General features: G+C 46.2%; 1 protein-coding gene across 6 annotated transcripts in view; it reads left to right on the top strand.

Annotated features, from left to right (window-relative positions):
* Positions 1–14,688, top strand: part of ARHGAP40 (Rho GTPase activating protein 40) — a 189,758-nt gene extending 175,070 nt beyond the window's left edge. For all 6 annotated transcript variants that reach the window (XM_029612411.1, XM_029612410.1, XM_029612409.1 and 3 more), the window contains exon 15: positions 14,243–14,688. In XM_029612411.1, coding sequence (XP_029468271.1) covers positions 14,243–14,349 — 107 coding nt within the window. In that variant the 3' untranslated portion in view covers positions 14,350–14,688. The remainder of the gene's footprint in view (positions 1–14,242) is intronic.
* Positions 14,689–18,016: the final 3,328 nt, after the last annotated feature.

Below are 18,016 nucleotides of genomic sequence, written 5' to 3'. Positions count from 1 at the left end.
AGGGAGAATCCATTGTATTTAAATTGTCCCAGACAGATTTTCATTAAATTTGCTCCTGAAAATCTCCAATAGAAATTCCTCTGCATCTCTAAGTAATTCAGTTCAACGATTAATTGGCTTTATTTTGTTAGTTGTGTAACTGCACTATTTATCAATGAGGATTGTAGAGATTTATATCTTTATTTAGCACAACAATGTGAAAAGAGATTAGAAATGAATGTGGAAGGTTTTGATTTTGTGCTGCACCTCTTGATTTTAATTATTGTTCAGTGTTTCCAAAACGGAATACTTGGGCACCCCCTCATATTCAAAAGGTGCGCTTCCTAGATGTTTGTAGCTTCCGTACTGACTCATCTCACGGAAACAATTCTGCATCCGGATGTCTTTCTCCCAGCACAAGCAGGATGGTAGTCCTCACATATGGGTGATATCATCTGATGGAGCCCTATCACGGAACACTATTGTCAAAGTTTCTAGAACTTTGACTGGCACACTGAACATGCCCAGCATGCCACTAAACCTGCATCCAGCTGGGTCCCCCCTTCAGTCTTTTTTCCGCGCAGCAGTTGCCTCGCGGTTCTTAGGTGCTCTGTGAGAATTTCTCACAACTTTTTCCTCACGGAACTTATTCTCATATTTTCAAAAATGTTTCCCCGTCCTGGGGTCCCCCCAGCGACCGCCGTCCTCCAATAACGCCCATAAGTTTACCACATTCTTTGCGGTCAGTTCCCGGCGGTGCTTCCATCGGTGCCAGACAACCACCAACCGCGCGCCGCCCCCTATTTTCTCAAAATGGCGACCGGTTTTCGGAAGTGCCCAGAGTGCCCGAAGGCTATGTCCATTACGAACCCTCACGATGTCTGCGTCTTATGCTTTGGCCTTTCCACGACGTCCAACAGTGCACCAGTTGTGCCCAAATGACCCCAAAAGGCCGCCGGGCCCACTTAGAAAAGATGGAACACCTGTTCAAATCTAAGTGCTAGTCTTCATCTACTCCAGCCAAGAGTGCACCGAGTTGGAAGCAGTCTTCTTCATCGACTCCGTCTCCATCGATGTCTCAACACCATCGAGACACCGGTGACCGGCCGTCACCGGCATTTTCACACTCAAAGGCATCGACATCCTCTGCGTCTGAGAAGGACCGGGCCGAATATCGAGAAAAGCACAGTCATCGACGCCGGGAGCCTTCATCAGATGCCGGCACCGACAAGCCATCGGCATCGACTGAGCCGCTATCCAAGACGTCTCGGGGAGAGGAGCCTCCATCCTCCTCTGGACCCGGGACACCGAGGCGGTCCCCACCTGCACCAGTGCCAGGAGCCGAGACTCCACAAATTCATGTGGACCCTCTGACAATGCCTATTCAGCCTCCAACCCCGGCCGCTGTGTTACCAACACCAGCCTTCTGGGAGGAATTGGACTGGATGGTCCAAGAGGCAGTCCTTCAAGCGCTTTGAGGATTCTAGTCACCATTGGTGCCGACTCCCATGCAGACGCCTGATCCAGTGCCAACCATGCTGGCTCCAATCATCGAAAGATTGGACACCCTGATCGGTGCACTTCCATCAGTGCCCATGCCCTCCGGACCAGCAGCACCTTAGAGACCATCAATTTCCCCCACCAGTATCTCAGCTGATTCCTTTGTCTTCGGACGAGGAAGAGCCTCCACCGATGCTGGAGCCGATTCCAGGACCTTTGGGTGCTTTTACACCGATGACCATCGAAACACATATACCATCAGTGCCACCTCCCCTTTTTTTTTTTTTTTTTGTATAATATGTTTATTGCATTTTTCCAAACATCTTAGACATGGCAAACGATACATGGAAAGTATAATAATTACAGCCAGAACATCATATAATCCGCCACTAATATGTGCCGGCAGTCCTTGTCCAGGACAGTGAACACATACAGATAAAATAAGATAGATTACCTTTGCACTACATAATTAGCCTAAGTAGAGCACATCAGTGGAAAGAAAAGGAAGGAATAAACAAACCCCAACATAAAAATCACCTGTCTGTCTGTAGAAAAGTCAACCCTCAGCTCATCCCTACTCGTCCCATATGTAGGATTGTCAAAAGTATAAGGTGGGGACATAAGAACAACCCGGGCAATCCTCTGCCAGCCTACCCCCTCCACCCCGGTATGTGTCTTGTACAGAGCAACATCAATCTCGCTCTTGAGGCTACCTGTACTTAGTTACTACTAAGCCCTAGAGAGGCGTATGTTCCTGGTCGTGAGAAGATGCTATGAAGAGGAACCTACGGTAGGCCTCAGATATGTATTTAAGGGCTTCCAAATGGTTTCAACATCCAACCTACGCTTTGCCGAGGTTTGTCGGGCACTGCAAAACTCCAAAGTGTACAGTTTAATGAGTAAGGTGAACCAATGGTCCTGTCTGGGTGCGTCTTCACCCACCCATCCCGTAAGGATTACCTTCTTGGCTATCAGTCCAGCCCTACAAATAAAGTTATGTTCAGCCATCAATTGCTTAGATAAGCGTGTTGGCGCCACCCCGAACAACCACCACATAGGGTTCATCGGCAGGTCTCTTTGTAAGAGCTGACCGCAAGTTTGAATGACCTGTGACCAGAAAGCATATATCACTGGGCAAGACCAAAAACAATGAGGGTAGGAACCTTCGCTTAGTTTACATTTCAGGCAGGTAGGGGATGTGCTAACCCCAGCTAGAAAGGCCCGGGTTGGAGGCATATAGTAATACCGTAGGAATTTATATTGCAGCTCTCTATACAGAATGCTTTCAGACCAAGTGGATATAGCCTTAAAACACTTTGAAAAAACTGAGAGGGGCAACGAAAACTGGGGCCAGGCCTCCCATTTCTTGTGGAGAGAGACAATATCTCCTGCGTCTGTTACCGCTTGCAGCGCCTGTCTGTAAGTTGCTATGGTCGGCCTATTAAGCTTTCTGGCACCGACTAGCTTATGTAAAGCCCAAAAGGAAGCAGAAGGCTCAAAAAGCTTCCCCTGTACGCCCAAGAAGTGCCGCAGTTGATAATATGCGAACTGGTCTGTATTGGGTAGGTCATATGTCGCCTGTAGGTCCGGAAAGGCGTATAAAAATCCAGTACTCTGGGAGTAACATTGATACACCCACTGCAGTCCCTTACTCTTCCATTTATGAAAAACAGAGAACGAGTGCGCTGGTGGGAATAAAGGATGGTCACAGATATCCAAGAAGGCCGTTACCCTAGAGGAGAGGCAAAATTTCTTACACAGGAAAACCCACGCTCGACGGCAGGATTGTATCCACGGTTGTGCCGCTACCAAAGGGGAAAGGTGGGCTGTTGGCAACTGAACCAACGTATTGAAAGAGCGAACCCCCAGCCAGTGCTGAAGGTCTACCAGCGGTGTATAATAAGTGGTGTGTTCAAGCATATCCTTGAGATGTCGCAGCAAGGCCGCCAAATTATAAGCCCGAATATCTGGGCAATTCAGGCCACCTTTCTCAAACGGATTCATCAAGGAACTCAACGCGATACGCGCTCGTTTGCCAACCCATAAAAATTTTCGCAAGATCGCATGGAGTTCCTTACGATGCTTCTGAGAAAGCCATACTGGTAACATTTGAAAAATATAGATCCATTTGGGTAAGACCATCATTTTATATAAGTGTATTCTGCCTGAGAGGGATAGCGGAAGGGACTGCCATCTTTCCAGAATGCTTCTCGTGTTGCGGAGAAGCGGGTCCACATTCTCCCGATAAAGGTCAGACAAGGTGGGAGGAATACGAATACCCAGATATTTCATGGTGCCATGAACCCATTTAAGCGGAAACGTTCCCACCCACGCACCCCTCACGTACCCACCGACATCCAGAACCTCAGATTTATCCTGATTTACCCGTAGCCCTGCAAATGTACCATATGCCGTTTGAATATCTAAAAGTAACCGTAAGGAGTGGTGAGGGTTTGTAAGGTAGACCAGTATATCATCAGCGAATGCTGCTATCTTGAACTCATGGTCAAGAGATCCCATCCCTCTAATATCCGGGGATTGTGCAATTTTTCTAAGTAGCGGGTCAATGGCCAGGATATACAGTAAAGGTGAAAGGGGGCATCCCTGCCGGACCCCCCTCCGTATGTGTACTGCCTCCGATTTGTAACCATTGGCCACAATATGGGACTCAGGATTACTGTAAAGGAGTGATATGTAGGTCAGAAAGCTACCTCGCAGACCATATCTCTGAAGGCAGGAAAACATATAAGGCCATGAGACCCTATCGAACGCCTTTTCAGAATCGAATCCTATGGCTAATGCAGGGGTCTTGGTATAGAGTGATGTAGCCATAGCAGTGATCAGGCGAACAATATGGGTGCAGGCTGGCCTATTCTTAACAAACCCCACTTGATGTTTTGAAATAAGTGCTGGTAAAAAATGCCCCAATCTATCTGTTAGAATTTTGGCCAAGATTTTTAGGTCACAATTTAAAAGTGATATTGGACGATAAGAGGCTGGTTGCTGAGGATCCTTTCCCGGCTTGGGAAGAACCGTAATATAAGCGGTATTGAAATGAGGTGGGAGAGATTCCTTTTGCACGGCATCATTAAAGAAATCGGTAAGAGGAGTAACCACCTGTAACTGTAAGAGTTTGTAAAAATCGAATGAAAAGCCATCCGGGCCAGGGGCCCTGCCCCTCTTACTGGTGGCGATGACATTGGATACTTCTAACGGTATAATAGGTCTGTTAAGAAATGCCACTTGGGAAGCCGAGAGTAACGGCAAATGAAGATCCTGGAAGAAATCCGCTTCCTCCCTGGCCCCCCCAGGCACATCATCTGTATAAAGGGATTCATAAAACACTCGGAAGGCCTCACAAATAGCCCTACGAGAAGTGACCAAGGTCCCATCCGTCTTTTTCATTTTGGGAATAAAAGTTTTACCCCTATGAGCCCGTACCAACGAGGCCAAATATTTACCCGCTTTATTGCCAAATTTAAAGAAATTCTTTTCGGCCGTCTGAAACGCCTGTTGGGCCCTTTGATGTAAAGCACAATTGAGATCCCTCAATATATTAAAATACGCCTTTTGTTGGGCCTGTGTTGGATGAGAGGACATGTGTTGCTTATGCGTACGTAATTGAGTTTCGAACTGTAATATTTTATGGTTTAGTCGTTTAGACCTGGAGGCCATATAGGAAATAATTTCGCCTCTAACTACGGCCTTGGCGGTCTCCCAAAACAGTTGAGGAGTGTCTTTATGTGAGTGATTGTTTAGATCAAATTCGTTCCACTTTTGGGAGAGGAACTCTTTAAAGTCCGGGTCTTCATGCAGAAAACTGGGGAACCGCCAAAACTTTTCATTGGGTTTCCTTAGTGTGAAACCATAATTCAACCCAGATCAGCGCGTGGTCTGAGATCGCTGGGGAACCGATGGCTGCCTTAATAAGAGCCTGAAATCCTTCTTGCGGTGTCAGTATGTAATCTATTCTTGATAAGGCGACATGCGCCCTCGAGACATGTGTATAATCTCGCTCTGTGGGGTGTAGTGTGCGCCACGAATCTAGCAAAGATAGTTCCTGACATAAAAAAGCTGCTCCCTTCTCAGCATACCCTCTAGGGGCAAGTCCCGGAGGCGACCTATCCATTTGGGGATCATGGGTAAAGTTGAAATCTCCCGCCACTACTATGTAACCTTGGGCATGGGTCACTATTTGCGTTAACACATATGTGTAAAAGGCATGGGAGTACGTATTGGGTGCATATATACAGCAGATCGTGAATTGTTGACCATTAATATTCCCTACAACCATGACTAGTCTCCCCTCAGGATCTTGTACAGTGTGAGAAATTGTACATGAAGCAGATTTGTGGACCAGGATCGCCACTCCTCCCCTTTTTCCCTTGGCTGGCGAAAAATAGCAGGTGCCTACCCAATTCTTCTGTAATTTTTGACTCTCGCTAGCATTCAAATGAGTTTCCTGGAGGCAGGCGACCGTGGGATTGCATTTTTTAAGTTGTTGCAAGATCTTATACCTCTTAATCGGCGAGCCCATCCCATTCACGTTCCATGATACTATTTTGTAATATCACCCATTAGGAAGAAAGACAGACTCGTGTATCCGGACGCGACCCGTCCCAAGACCTGGAATTGGAAAGCCCACCATCCCCGCTACTATGTAGCTGGACCTGCTCATGGCCTGGACTCCTACCAGAAACACAAAAACACTGAGGTGCAGTCCCCAACCTCTGGGAATAGAGTAATAACGTAGCCCTGAGTACGTCGTATCTACAAAAAGGAGCCCAAGACACATACCCCCCCCCACTTACACAAACATTCAACTCCCCCACCCACACCCATTCCACCCCTCCCCTCCCCTCCCCTCCCCCCAACCTCCCCTTCCCATCCCCAATACCACCCGTCAAGTCCTTGCCCCTCCTAATCCCCTTGAATGGGGAAAGAGTCACATATTGATGCGGGCGGGTGCCACGCTTCCTCTCCGTGTGGGGTCCTATAATCACCGCGTCATCATGACCGTCCTGCAACGAGAACAAGTGCAGACAATGCTTGGCAGGCGCGCCATCCCCAGGCTGGGCGAGTCCGGTCTGAAGCCAGGCAGGGTCCCATAACCCAAAACGTTCCAGTCCTGAGAGAAATCCGGGCTCAGCAAAACACGGAAAGACAAAAAAACCGGGTAAAGGCCCAGAACCGAACTGTCAACAGACAAAACTCAGAATGCAGAAAAAAAAAAAAAAAGAAAAACAAATGTGGATTTTCTCCATAGGGATCCTCCCTGCATAGTCCCCTAATAGGCGCAACCGTACGCCATAACTTATGGGGGAATATAATTTCCCAAGTCGATTTACACAACACTCACGGGGGGGGCGAGAAACGCTGCAATGCTCTAAGTCCATCCGCCGCAAACCCCGATCTTCATACTGTAAGGAAAGGGAATTCACCCCTTTTTTTTTTATTCGGAGGCTCCTGCTCCGCGCCAACAAAGCTGTGCTCAAACAAAATGGCCGATCCGCCCTCCCGTGCTATGGCCAAGTTTGCGTCAGAAATTGCTGGGCAGCCTCCGGTTGTTCAAAGAGGTGCGTGCGGTTGTTGTGCCATATTTTAAGCTGGGCTGGAAATTGCAGAGTGAAGCGGACTTGTTTGGCGTATAGAGCTGAACATATCTGAGAGTAGCTCCGCCGCTGCCCTGCGACTTTGGCTGAATAGTCCTGAAAAATTCGGACCCTGGAGGACTCGTAGGCCAGGTCCGGAACATTCCGATAGGCTTGCAATAGTGCCTGCTTATGGGCATAATTAAGAACCTTGGCGATAACAATTCTGGGCCGAGTCTCACCATCACGTTTCTGTCCAAGGCGGTGGGCCCTCTCAATACGGAGAACTGGGAGTAGCTCTGGAAGATGAAGGGCATCCGGAAGCCAACTTTCCAGAAAAGCCCCTAGATTTTTTTCCAACAACGATTCAGGTAACCCCAGGAGCCGGATATTAGATCTTCTACTCCTGTTCTCCAAGTCCTCGATTTTAACTGCTTGTGCCTCTAATTGCTTTTCCAGCGCCGTCACTTTAGTAGAAATGGTGAGAGCATCGTCTTCCAACGTTCCCACTCACGACTCGATTTGTTCCAGCCGGGGGTTAAGGTCCGAAAGGGCAGTGTGTATTTCAGTCATCTGAGATGATATGGTAGCCAGCTTCACATCTAACGCTTCCATTAAGATAGTTTTGAGTTGTGCCGAGACCTCCGGCGTGAGCTCAGGCAGAGCAGGAACAGACGGCGCTGCTGGTACCGCCGCCATCTTGGCCTCACCAGGTTTCAGCTTGTCTTTGTCCTTTTTCCCCGCCCGGAGAGGCATTCCCGCTGGTGAACGCTGCATGTAATTCGTTATGGACATGTAGGTAGACCCGAAGCGCCGTGTTCCAGTAGAGAATCCGCGGTTTGCAGGTTTAAAAACAGATTTTTGCAGTGCGTGGCACCCGGAGCCCTCTTAGGCACGTCTTGCCTCGCTCACCGCATCACGTGACCACCTCCCCTTAATTCAGTACCTCCCTCTTTTCCATCGGTGCAAGCTCCAAATCTGGCTGGATTTGGACCTTTGCCTCCATCTGAAGGCCCACAGGGTGGAGACCACCCACCATATGATTCTTGGGGTGATGATTCCTCTGACTCTCAGGACTCAGATGACCTTCTGTCAGAGCCTTCACCCCAGAAGAACGCCGCCGCTCCCCTCTAGAAGACCTCACGTTTGCTAACTTTATAAAAAAAAAAAAAAAAGATGTCGGAAACCATCCCTTTTAAACTGCAAATGGAGGAGAATGCCAGGCATAAAATGCTGGAGGTGCTTCAGTTTATGGATGCCCCCAAGGAGGTGATGGCAGTTCCAGTCCACGAGGTTCTACTCAACCTGTTACACCGTACATGGGAACACCCTGGTACGGTCCCACCAGTGAACAGGAAAACTGACGCTACGTACCTGGTTCAGTCAGCTCCAGGTTTTCAAAAGAGCCAGTTACCTCACTACACTGGTGGTTGAATCCGCCCAGAAGAAGGCTAAGAGGTCCCAGCCCCATTCTTCTGCACCTCCTGGCAAAGAGTAATAGTCCTTGGACGCCTTCGGCCAAAGAGTGTTCCAGGGATCTATGCTTATGGCAAGTATAGCAGCCTATCAGCTATACATGACACAATATTCAGGAAACCTCTGGAAACAAGTCCAAGACTTCTCAGAGTCCCTGCCAGAAAAATTTCAGGAGGGACTGACTACTATCCTCCAGAAAGGGCTTGACGCCAGGAAACATGAGGTCAGGGCAGCATATGACATCTTCGAGACTGCTTCTAGAGTCTCAGCAGCAGGAATAAGCGCCAGACGCTGGGCAGGGCTCAAATCTTCTGACTTGCGCCAAGAAGTCCAGGACAGGTTGGCAGATCTTCCATGTACAGGGGACAATCTCTTTGGCGAGAAAATTCAGGAGGCAGTGGCACAACTCAAAGATCACCACGAGACCTTGCGCCAACTGTCCACTGTCCCCCTCGGACTTCTTGTCTACTGCCAAGAGACCATTCAGACGAGAACCTAGGATGCTATCCTACAAACCGCATTGGTATTACCCTCCTCCATCTTGCACTCGACCGTCCAGACCCTTTCAAAGAGGTCAGCCTCGTCAGCATAGACCCCCAAAAGCCCAACCAGCTCCTCAGACTGGTCCTGCATTGGGATTTTGACTCCCTTCTAGAAAGCAGCAGTCAACCCCCACCTCCACAATTTTTCCTGTGGGAGGCCGTCTGTGCCACTTTGCCAACACATGGCACACGATCACCATGACCAATGGGTCCTTTCTGTGGCTGCCCACGGTTATCTAAATTTCCTTACACTACCACCGGACTCTTCTCCGTGTCCGGCGTGGAGTCTAACCAACCACACTCCACTTCTCGAGGCAGAACTCTCGATTCTCCTGCAGTCCAAGGCCGTGGAACCGGTTCCCCGACTGCAACGAGGAAAAGGGTTCTACTCTTGGTATTTTCTAATTCCAAAAACGTCAGGTGGCATACGTCCTATACTGGACCTCTGCGCCCTAAACAAACATCTTTGCAAGAAAAGTTCAGGATGGTTACCTTGGGCACCATGCTCCCTCTCCTACAAAAGGGAGATTGGCTCTGCTCTCTAGATCCTCAGGAGGTATATGCCCATATAGCCATATCCCCTCCTCATCGAAATACCTCAGATTCATAGTAGGTCACAGACATTTCCAATACAGAGTGCTATCGTTCGGTCTATCGTCAGCACCCCGAGTGTTTACAAAGTGCCTGGCAGTAGTAGCAACTTACCTAAGGCAGTGCAGTATCCATGTCTATCCATATCTAGACGATTGGCTACTCTGAGGTCCATCCAAGGAGGTAGTCAATCCCTCCATTTTACCACACGCCTGCTACAATCCTTGAGGTTTCTCATAAACTATCCTAAATCACATCTGACTCCATCATGCACCCTCTCATTCATCGGAGCAGATCTCAACACCATTCAAGCCAGAGTGTTCCTCCCAAAGGACCGAGCACACACACTGTCAACCTTAGCAAAAGCAGTGTAGACTCCCCACACTACTACAGCTCATCACCTGCTAACCTTGCTAGAACACATGGCTTCTACAGTTCATATTACCCCAATGGCTCAACTAGCCATGAGAGTAACACAATGAACTTTAAAGTCCCAGTGGCCCCAATCACACCAACATTTGTCCCACATTGTCCACATCACCAGCCAGCTTAGACTCTCACTAGCTTGGTGGATACAGGAGTCCAATCTTCAGATAGGACTACCTTTTCAACCTCCAGTTCCTCAGATTACATTAACCACAGATGCCTCCAACCTGGGTTGGGGAGCCCATGTCAACAACCTACAAACCTGGGGAACCTGGACCACAGCAGAAGCAAACCACCAGATATATTTTCGGGAGCTCAGGGAGATACAGTATGCCCTATTCGCTTTTCAGGATTGCCTATCCAACAAGGTAATCCTAATTCAAACAGACAACCAGGTAGCAATGTGGTACCTCAACAAACAAGGGGGCACAGGCTCTTACCTGCTGTGCCAAGAGGCAGCGCAGATCTAGGCCTGGGCTCTCTCCCATTCCATGATACTGAGAGCGACCTACCTGGCAGGCATGGACAATGTGATGGCGGACAATCTCAGCTGGACCTTTCATCCCCACGAATGGTCCCTAGATCCCACTGTAGCAAACACGATTTTCCACCAGTGGGGCCGCCCACACATAGACCTCTTTGCGTCAATTCACAACCGCAAAGTAGATCAATTCTACTCTCTACACCGCAGCTGCAAAACACCCCCAAGGGATGCCTTCGCCCAATTGTGGGCCATGGGTCTTCTATACTCATACCCTCTGATTCCATTCATCAGCAAGACTATCGTGAAGTTACGACAAGACCAGGGCACAATGATTCCCATAGCCCTATTCTGGCTGCGGCAGGTTTGGTTTCCCATCCTATGTGACCTCTCCATTCAGCAACCAATTTGCCTGGGCACAGATCCAACTCTGATAACGCAGAACAACGGACTGTTATGTCATCCCAACCTCCACTCCCTGTTGCTGACGGCATGGATGTTGAAAGGTTGATTCTGCAATCACTTGACCTTTATAATGGTGTCCCAGGTCCTCATGGCTTCACGGAAGCCTTCTACTAGGAAATCTTATCGTTCAAAGTGGAAAAGATTCTCCTTGTGGTGCATGACAAAAGAAATAGATCCCTTTTCCTGCCCCACAACAAGGTTCCTGGACTCCCTCTGGCACCTCTGAGTCTGGCCTACAAACTTCCTCCATCCGAGTGCATCTAAGTGCCATAGCCGCTTACCACAAAGGTGTAGGAGATGCTCAGATTTCGGCGCAACCACTGGTAGGGTGCTTTATGAGAGGCTTACTCCAGCTGAAGCCTCTACAGAGTCTCCCAATTGCAGCATGGGACCTCATGTTGTGCTAGCACAGCTCATGCGACCTCCGTTCAAGCCCCTACACTCCTGCGAGCTCAGGCATCTCACTTGGAAAGTGATCTTTCTAGTTGCTATAACCTCTGCTCGCAGGGTCAGTGAGCTACAGGCACTAGTAACATACTCACCTTATACCAAATTCCTCCATGATCATGTGGTACCTCCGCACTCACCCTAAATTTCTGCCAAAGGTAGTTTCGGATTTCCACTTGAAACAGTCAATAATACTTCCTACCTTTTTTCCAAAGCCTCATTCACAACCAGGTGAGCGGGCACTGCATTTCTTGGACTGTAAATGTGCGCTCGCCTTTTATTTGGACCATACTACAGTCCATAAGAAGTCCACCCAACTTTTTGTCTCCTTTGATAAAACCAAACTGGGAGTTCCGGTGGGCAAGCAGACCCTGTCCACTTTGCTAGCGGACTGTTTTACCTTCTGCTACTAGAAAGCAGGCCTTCCGCTACAGGGATCCGTAAAAACGCATTCGGTCAGAGCCATGGCAATGTCAGTGGCGCACCTCCGTTCTGTACCTGTTGCTGACATCTGTAGAGCTGCCACATGGAGCTCTCTCCACACCTTTGTAGCTCATTATTGTCTCGACAAGGCTGGCAGGCAGGATTCTGTCTTTGGCCAGTCTCTTACATAATTTTGCTTCCAGTATAAAAACCCAACTTCCTATCTGTTGTGCCTGTTGCACGTCGTCGGGTGCTTTTGATTCACTCTATTCAGGCATCCTGTAGCTCACTATTCACCCATATGTGAGGACTACCTGCTTGTCTTGGGATAAAGCAGAGTTGCTTACCTTTAACAGGTGTTCCCCAGGACAGCAGGATGTTAGCCTCATGAAACCTACCTGCCACCCCGCGGAGTTGGATTCGCTTACGTTTTATTTCATTTTTCGCTCGTACTTTTTGCTACAAACGAGACTGAAGGGGGACCCCTCCTGGATGCAGGGTTAGTAGCATGCTGGGCATGCTCAGTGTGCCAGTCAAAGTTCTAGAAACTTTGACAAAAGTGTTCCATGATAGGGCCCCATCCAATGATGTCAACCATATGTGAGTACTAACATCTTGCTGTCCTGGGGAACACCTGTTACAGGTAAGCAACTCTGCTATCTCTGCAAAGGCACAAGGAAAGCAGTTTACTGACAGATGAAAGAGCTGTGCTGAGATTCAGCAAAACTCAATTCTAAATTATTCTTCAAATGGAAGATTTTAAACTACTATTCCTCTGTACTCGGGCAGGGCCAATCCACACATGTGGGTTATGCATCTCTACCAAAGATTGAGACTGAGTAAAACTGACTTGCTGATGTTGTCACGGACATATAGCCCTGCTCCTTCATTAGCCTGCTAGTATTCTATTTCCAGCAGATGATGAACATGCATCTTCCTACTGGGGATGGCTTGTAGTGTTAAAGTAGATTTCAGAGCATTGCTTGGCCTGAGGTGACACCATATTTTGGTCTCTCCCTCAGTTGAACATTAAACAGGCCGATACAGAAAGAAATGCGGGAGAGCGGGCACTCCGTGTTGAGCGCCCGCTCTTCTATTGCACGCCCAGCCACCTCTCCTGGGTGGGTGCGCGATTCAGTATTTAAATGAGGTGGTGTGCTAATAAGGAGGTGCTAGGGAAAATAGCGCGTCTCTAGCGCCTCTTTATTAGTGGTAGAGGTAGCTGTCAGCTGGTCCGACAACTGACATTCTATTTTACCGGCATCTGTTTCCAAACCTGGTTTCCAAACCCACTGACAATCACAGATTAGGAAAACGGATGCTGGTAAAATTGAGCATCAGTTTTGCTAAGCGACGGACAGATTTTCTTTTACACTTTTTTTTTATTTTTTTTTTTTTTAATGTTTTGGTTCCTCCGATTTAATATCGCTAGGATATTAAGTCGGAAAGTGTGCAGAAAAGGAGTATTTTCTGCTTTTCTGTACACTTTTCCGGTTTGCTCAGAAATTAACGCCTGCTCTTGCCACACACTTTACTTTCAGAATCCCGGGGAGTAATTAATAGCTTCATCAACATGCATTTGCATGTGATAAGCGCTATTAGTTTTCGGGGGGGGGTTGACCGTGCGTTTTCGATGTGCTAAACCCTTTACTGTATAAGGGGTAATAGACGTGCATTGAAAACATGTAGCCAATTGCATGTATCAGCCTGTAAGTCTAGGAGCTGGTCAGGCGTAGACTTTAAAAAAAAAAAATTTTAAAGCTGTTTTCAGACTGTGCGCTCAGTGGTGAAGGCTTGGGCCCTCTCCTTCCATTTTGAGCTGATTAGAGCTTCTGCATTTTGCAAGCTGAAATTTCTTTTTTGAAAAGATGTTTGTGCTTTATTTTTGTGTGCATTTAAAACTAGGTAAGTTCTTAATTTATTTTTTGTTTGCTGAACAACTTTCTTCTGCTCCTTTTTGCTTCCAAATCATTCAGAACCTACCTCAGCTAGGGCTCTGGTACCATAAGCTTTCATTTGCAGCTGCCTTTGATTCCCTTTCCCCATTTTTATCTTCTTTCTGTTCTTCCCTTCCATTCTTTTGACTCTGGGACATGGAAAGCTTTTCCCTCTGGAATCTAGTACAAGTCAGCAGGTGTCTCCAGGGATAGCTGGGGCTCCCTCCCTCCAGGGGGTTCTGTACATTGTCTTCAGTGTCCTCAGCCTCAGGCAGGATGAGAAGTAGGAGCTGGGACTAGTAATCAAATCAGGTCTCTCTTTGTCACTGGCCTATCAGACCACCCTCTAAAGCCTTAATTTTTTCCCATTCTTTCACCCAACAGATGAGCGCTGCCTGGACCCCGATACTTATCTTTTGGACTTGTATAACATCAACCCAAATGGGGAATGGATAATAAAGCAGAGCACTCCTTCACCACCAGTACTATAAAAGGGACCAAGCTGACCTTTGAGTAGGATGGAAGCCAGAACAAAGGTCCCTCTGGAGCAGCCCAGAACCAGGGGAACTGCCAATAATGTTATGCTTTTTATAGTACTTATTATATGATTGAAAGAAGATGATGGTGTCCCCCAGTGGATCACTGACTGACATCCCAAATGACTTAAAAGCATACAAAAAAGAGAGAGATGGACATGCCTCAAAGGAAAGTGTAGCCAACGTTTGGAAGAATGCATAGAATATTCATTGCTTGGAACTCTGAAGTTAATTCTAGATTATTATTGGTGTTGCTGAAAAATGAAGTTAAAAAAAAAGACTTTTTTTTTCTCAGTCACTTATTTTTTATGCATTTTTTGTTTTGTTTTGACGCAGACTCTTTGGGGCAGAAACAAAATGGCACAAATGGATTTCACTTTTTTCAAAAGAGCTTTTTAATTTGGTTGGTTTGTATTTTAGATGTGTAAACCAAAGGACTAAAAATGTCCAGACAGATGATAATGCCTGATACCAAATCACATGTACAATGTAAACAGCACAAACTTGGTTTTAAGAAGCTGTTGCTAAATCACCCAGGTTTATGTAGTTATGCCAATGATGCGGGTGCATATACTAGTCCCTGAGGGCAGTGCAAGGAGAGGCATGGGACCTCCATGATGTGAAATGCAGCAACTTTTTCTAGGCAGCTTTCTGATGGTTGCTGTTGTATGTGAATCCTTGGTATCTGAAGGCTAAGAAGAAAACGAATCCTTTTTAAGGAAGATATGCTGCAGCAGTGCTTGTTGAATCCTGGAGCATATATTTTGAAATATAAAATAGCATATGTAAATAGTTTAGTGAGTGGCGTGGATGTTCATTTAGGATTTGCCTTAGTGCAGGAGTTAACATCTTGTTTTCCATACATCAGTCTAACCACCTTATTAACAGTAGGGATGGAGCTAGAATTATATATTTCAGGGGTACTTGTCGTCCCCCCCCCCCAAATTAATGCTGGGTGAGAGGGTAGCAATGTTTTTGGTGGAAAATCAGAGAGACCTTTTTCCCTGGCATTTCATATTAGCCCTTTTCTCGTCCTCTCTTCCCCTTCTCTTGCTCATTCCATCTACCTTCCTACCTTATTTCCTTTCCTCTTTTCTCCTTTATTCTTTCTGTCTCCCTTTCTGTTTTTCAGTCTCCTGCTTGCTCTCGTTCTCCTGTGGGTCTGCTTTTTTTTTTTCTTTTTTTTTCCTGTACTGATGTGGGGGCACAATGGAAACTTTCCTCAGGCACTCACAGGCACCTGGGATCCAGGAGGGAGAGGAGCACCATGAGATATTCTACCACCCACCAAAACAACACCAGACTTTTTTTTTTATTATTATTATTATTTAAAATCTTAATTTAAATAAATACAGAGGTCATTATTGAAAGGATTTGGCTGGCTAGCTGGATAAAATCAGAGATCTGAGTATTTTGCCCTGCTCTCAAGTTGCCCGGTCAAAGTTTCTCCAAGTAAAAAGTGGAGGTGAAATGGGCATTCCCATGGCAATAGTTTTCTTTGTCTGGGCAGCATTGATATTCAGCACTACACAAAGTTAACGGAGTAAGATTAGTTGCAAAAATATCTGTCCTGAAGTTATCAGTATAACTTTATCTGAGTATATTCAGTGGAATACTTATTTGGGAATGTTCTGCTGAATTATCAAGTTAGTTATCCAAGTAATTTTACCTGACTAACGCTTCCGTTTTCCAGCTTACCCCATATGGAGCTTTAAGTTGCTGGCCTTGTATCAGTCTTCATTTTTTATATTTATTTCCTTGTTTTTTTATTTTGTCATCTTTTCCTTATTTTTTTTTCCTTAGTCTTCTGCTTCGCCTTAAGGCCCAGATTGATCTTCTTAATTACATTTCTCTCTGCTGGGCTGTGTATGAGGCACTACTCACAACGCAAGCAGCACTCAGCATGCCTGCATTCACTTATCAATTTTCTTGTCTCCTACTTTCTTATTCACATCTCAGACTTTCAGCAGTCCTAAACTCTCCTTTCCTCCATCACACAGACACAAATAGTAATCAGGTCCCTTGGAGTCTCTCACCTGCCTCTTACAGTGCAATTATTTGTCTTTCCTGGGTGTGTGGGAGGAAAGTCATTAACTAAATGTTCCTTTGGCTTTCATGCCTTCTTTGTCTCCCCTGTTCCCCATTTTGCTTTTTTCTCCATGCCCTCATTGCTATCCGCTTTCTTCCACTCTTCACTTTATTCTTCTTTATTCTTTTTCCTCCTGTTTGTTTCTCTACCTGCTTCCAGTGGTCATGTTCTCCCTTCCTCCTCTTTTCTTCCCCCGCATGCATTTGCTGCTTTTCTGATAGTTGGTGGTGGCTGCACTTCCTCTCCCCCTTATGTGCATGGGGGGGGTGTCTGCAGCGTGCATGTCCTTCCACCCTGTGGACCCAGAAGTAACTCCTCTTTGCAGCCCTAGACATGCTGGAAGCAGCTCCTCTCTCTACAAGCTGTGTGGGCCTGGTGTCTCAGTTCCTTTCCATACGGTATGTGGAGTTGGTGGTCACAGTGCTTCTCTCTTTGGCTTTAGGCAGACCAGAAACAGTTCTATCTGGGACGCATTCTTTCTTAATTGCTGCAAATCTGTTGTGGGTAGAGAAGTACAGGGACTGATGAAATTGGTTGAGGGGCAGCTATTAGCTCAGTTTTGTTTTTTAAATGAGCTGTTTATTTGTAGGTATAAGTCACCTTTTGATTGATCAGCCCAGACTTACTGTACTTGTGTGGTTGAAGGTTCTCACTGATGCACAACATGCTTGGGATGTATTCCGTTGGCTCTTAGCACTCACCTAATTAAACATTTTATAGTTTAGATGTACTTAATGAAACTGTATCAGGTAAATATTAAAGCTGCCCTTAAAGGAAGATTCTGTCCCATGCATAGTCAATATAGCTTTGAGTTTGACCAGTTGAATCTGAAACTTTACTCCTATTACAATGCATTTTAAAACTTGTAGTCTTTTTTTTTTTTTTTTTAATTAAATTTGAATACTGCAAGCCTCAGGTCACCCGGATCCTATGGGTGCAACTAGTTTTAACAGCAGCTGGACAGATAGAGGCAAAAAAGTTTCTACAAGAATGAAGGAGAAGCTCCTAAATTCAATTATAGCCTGCAGAGAGCCATCCAAAGCCTAGACATATACTGCCCTTTTCCTTTCTTATGGGGTCCCAAAAGGCACTAAAAATTGGGAGCAGCGATTCACTAGAACATGGCAAGTGTTACCTGTTCTCATCCTGTTGAAAGTAAAAATAAAATATGTTTTTCATTTCTTTAAACTGCTTCCTGGAAGCGGCAGTGTTTGCAAGAATGCCCTTAAAGACATTATATCCAGCTGGACCCAGCTGGTCTATGAATTTTGAGAGGTCAGAAGGTTCTGTATGCTCTGGTATGGATATCCCATCATTTGTTTGGAAGTCAGAATAACAATTTGATTTTATTTTTTTGAGATAAACAACGCCTTCCTGACTTTTTTTTTTTTTAGGATTTTTATGATTCACTTATTTTTTGGTAATGTCCTCTTTTATTCATTGTATCCTGACTTGAGGAAGGGAAGATTGACTCCTGAAAGATAGTCAAGAAATATATTGTTAGTCTAGTAAAAAGGAATCACCTTATTTTTT

The sequence above is a fragment of the Rhinatrema bivittatum genome, chromosome 8 (assembly GCF_901001135.1).
Source record: "Rhinatrema bivittatum chromosome 8, aRhiBiv1.1, whole genome shotgun sequence".
In the NCBI taxonomy this organism is placed as follows: Eukaryota; Metazoa; Chordata; class Amphibia; order Gymnophiona; family Rhinatrematidae; genus Rhinatrema; species Rhinatrema bivittatum.
Note: the sequence above shows the minus strand (reverse complement) of the source record. Positions and strands in the feature narration are given on the sequence as shown.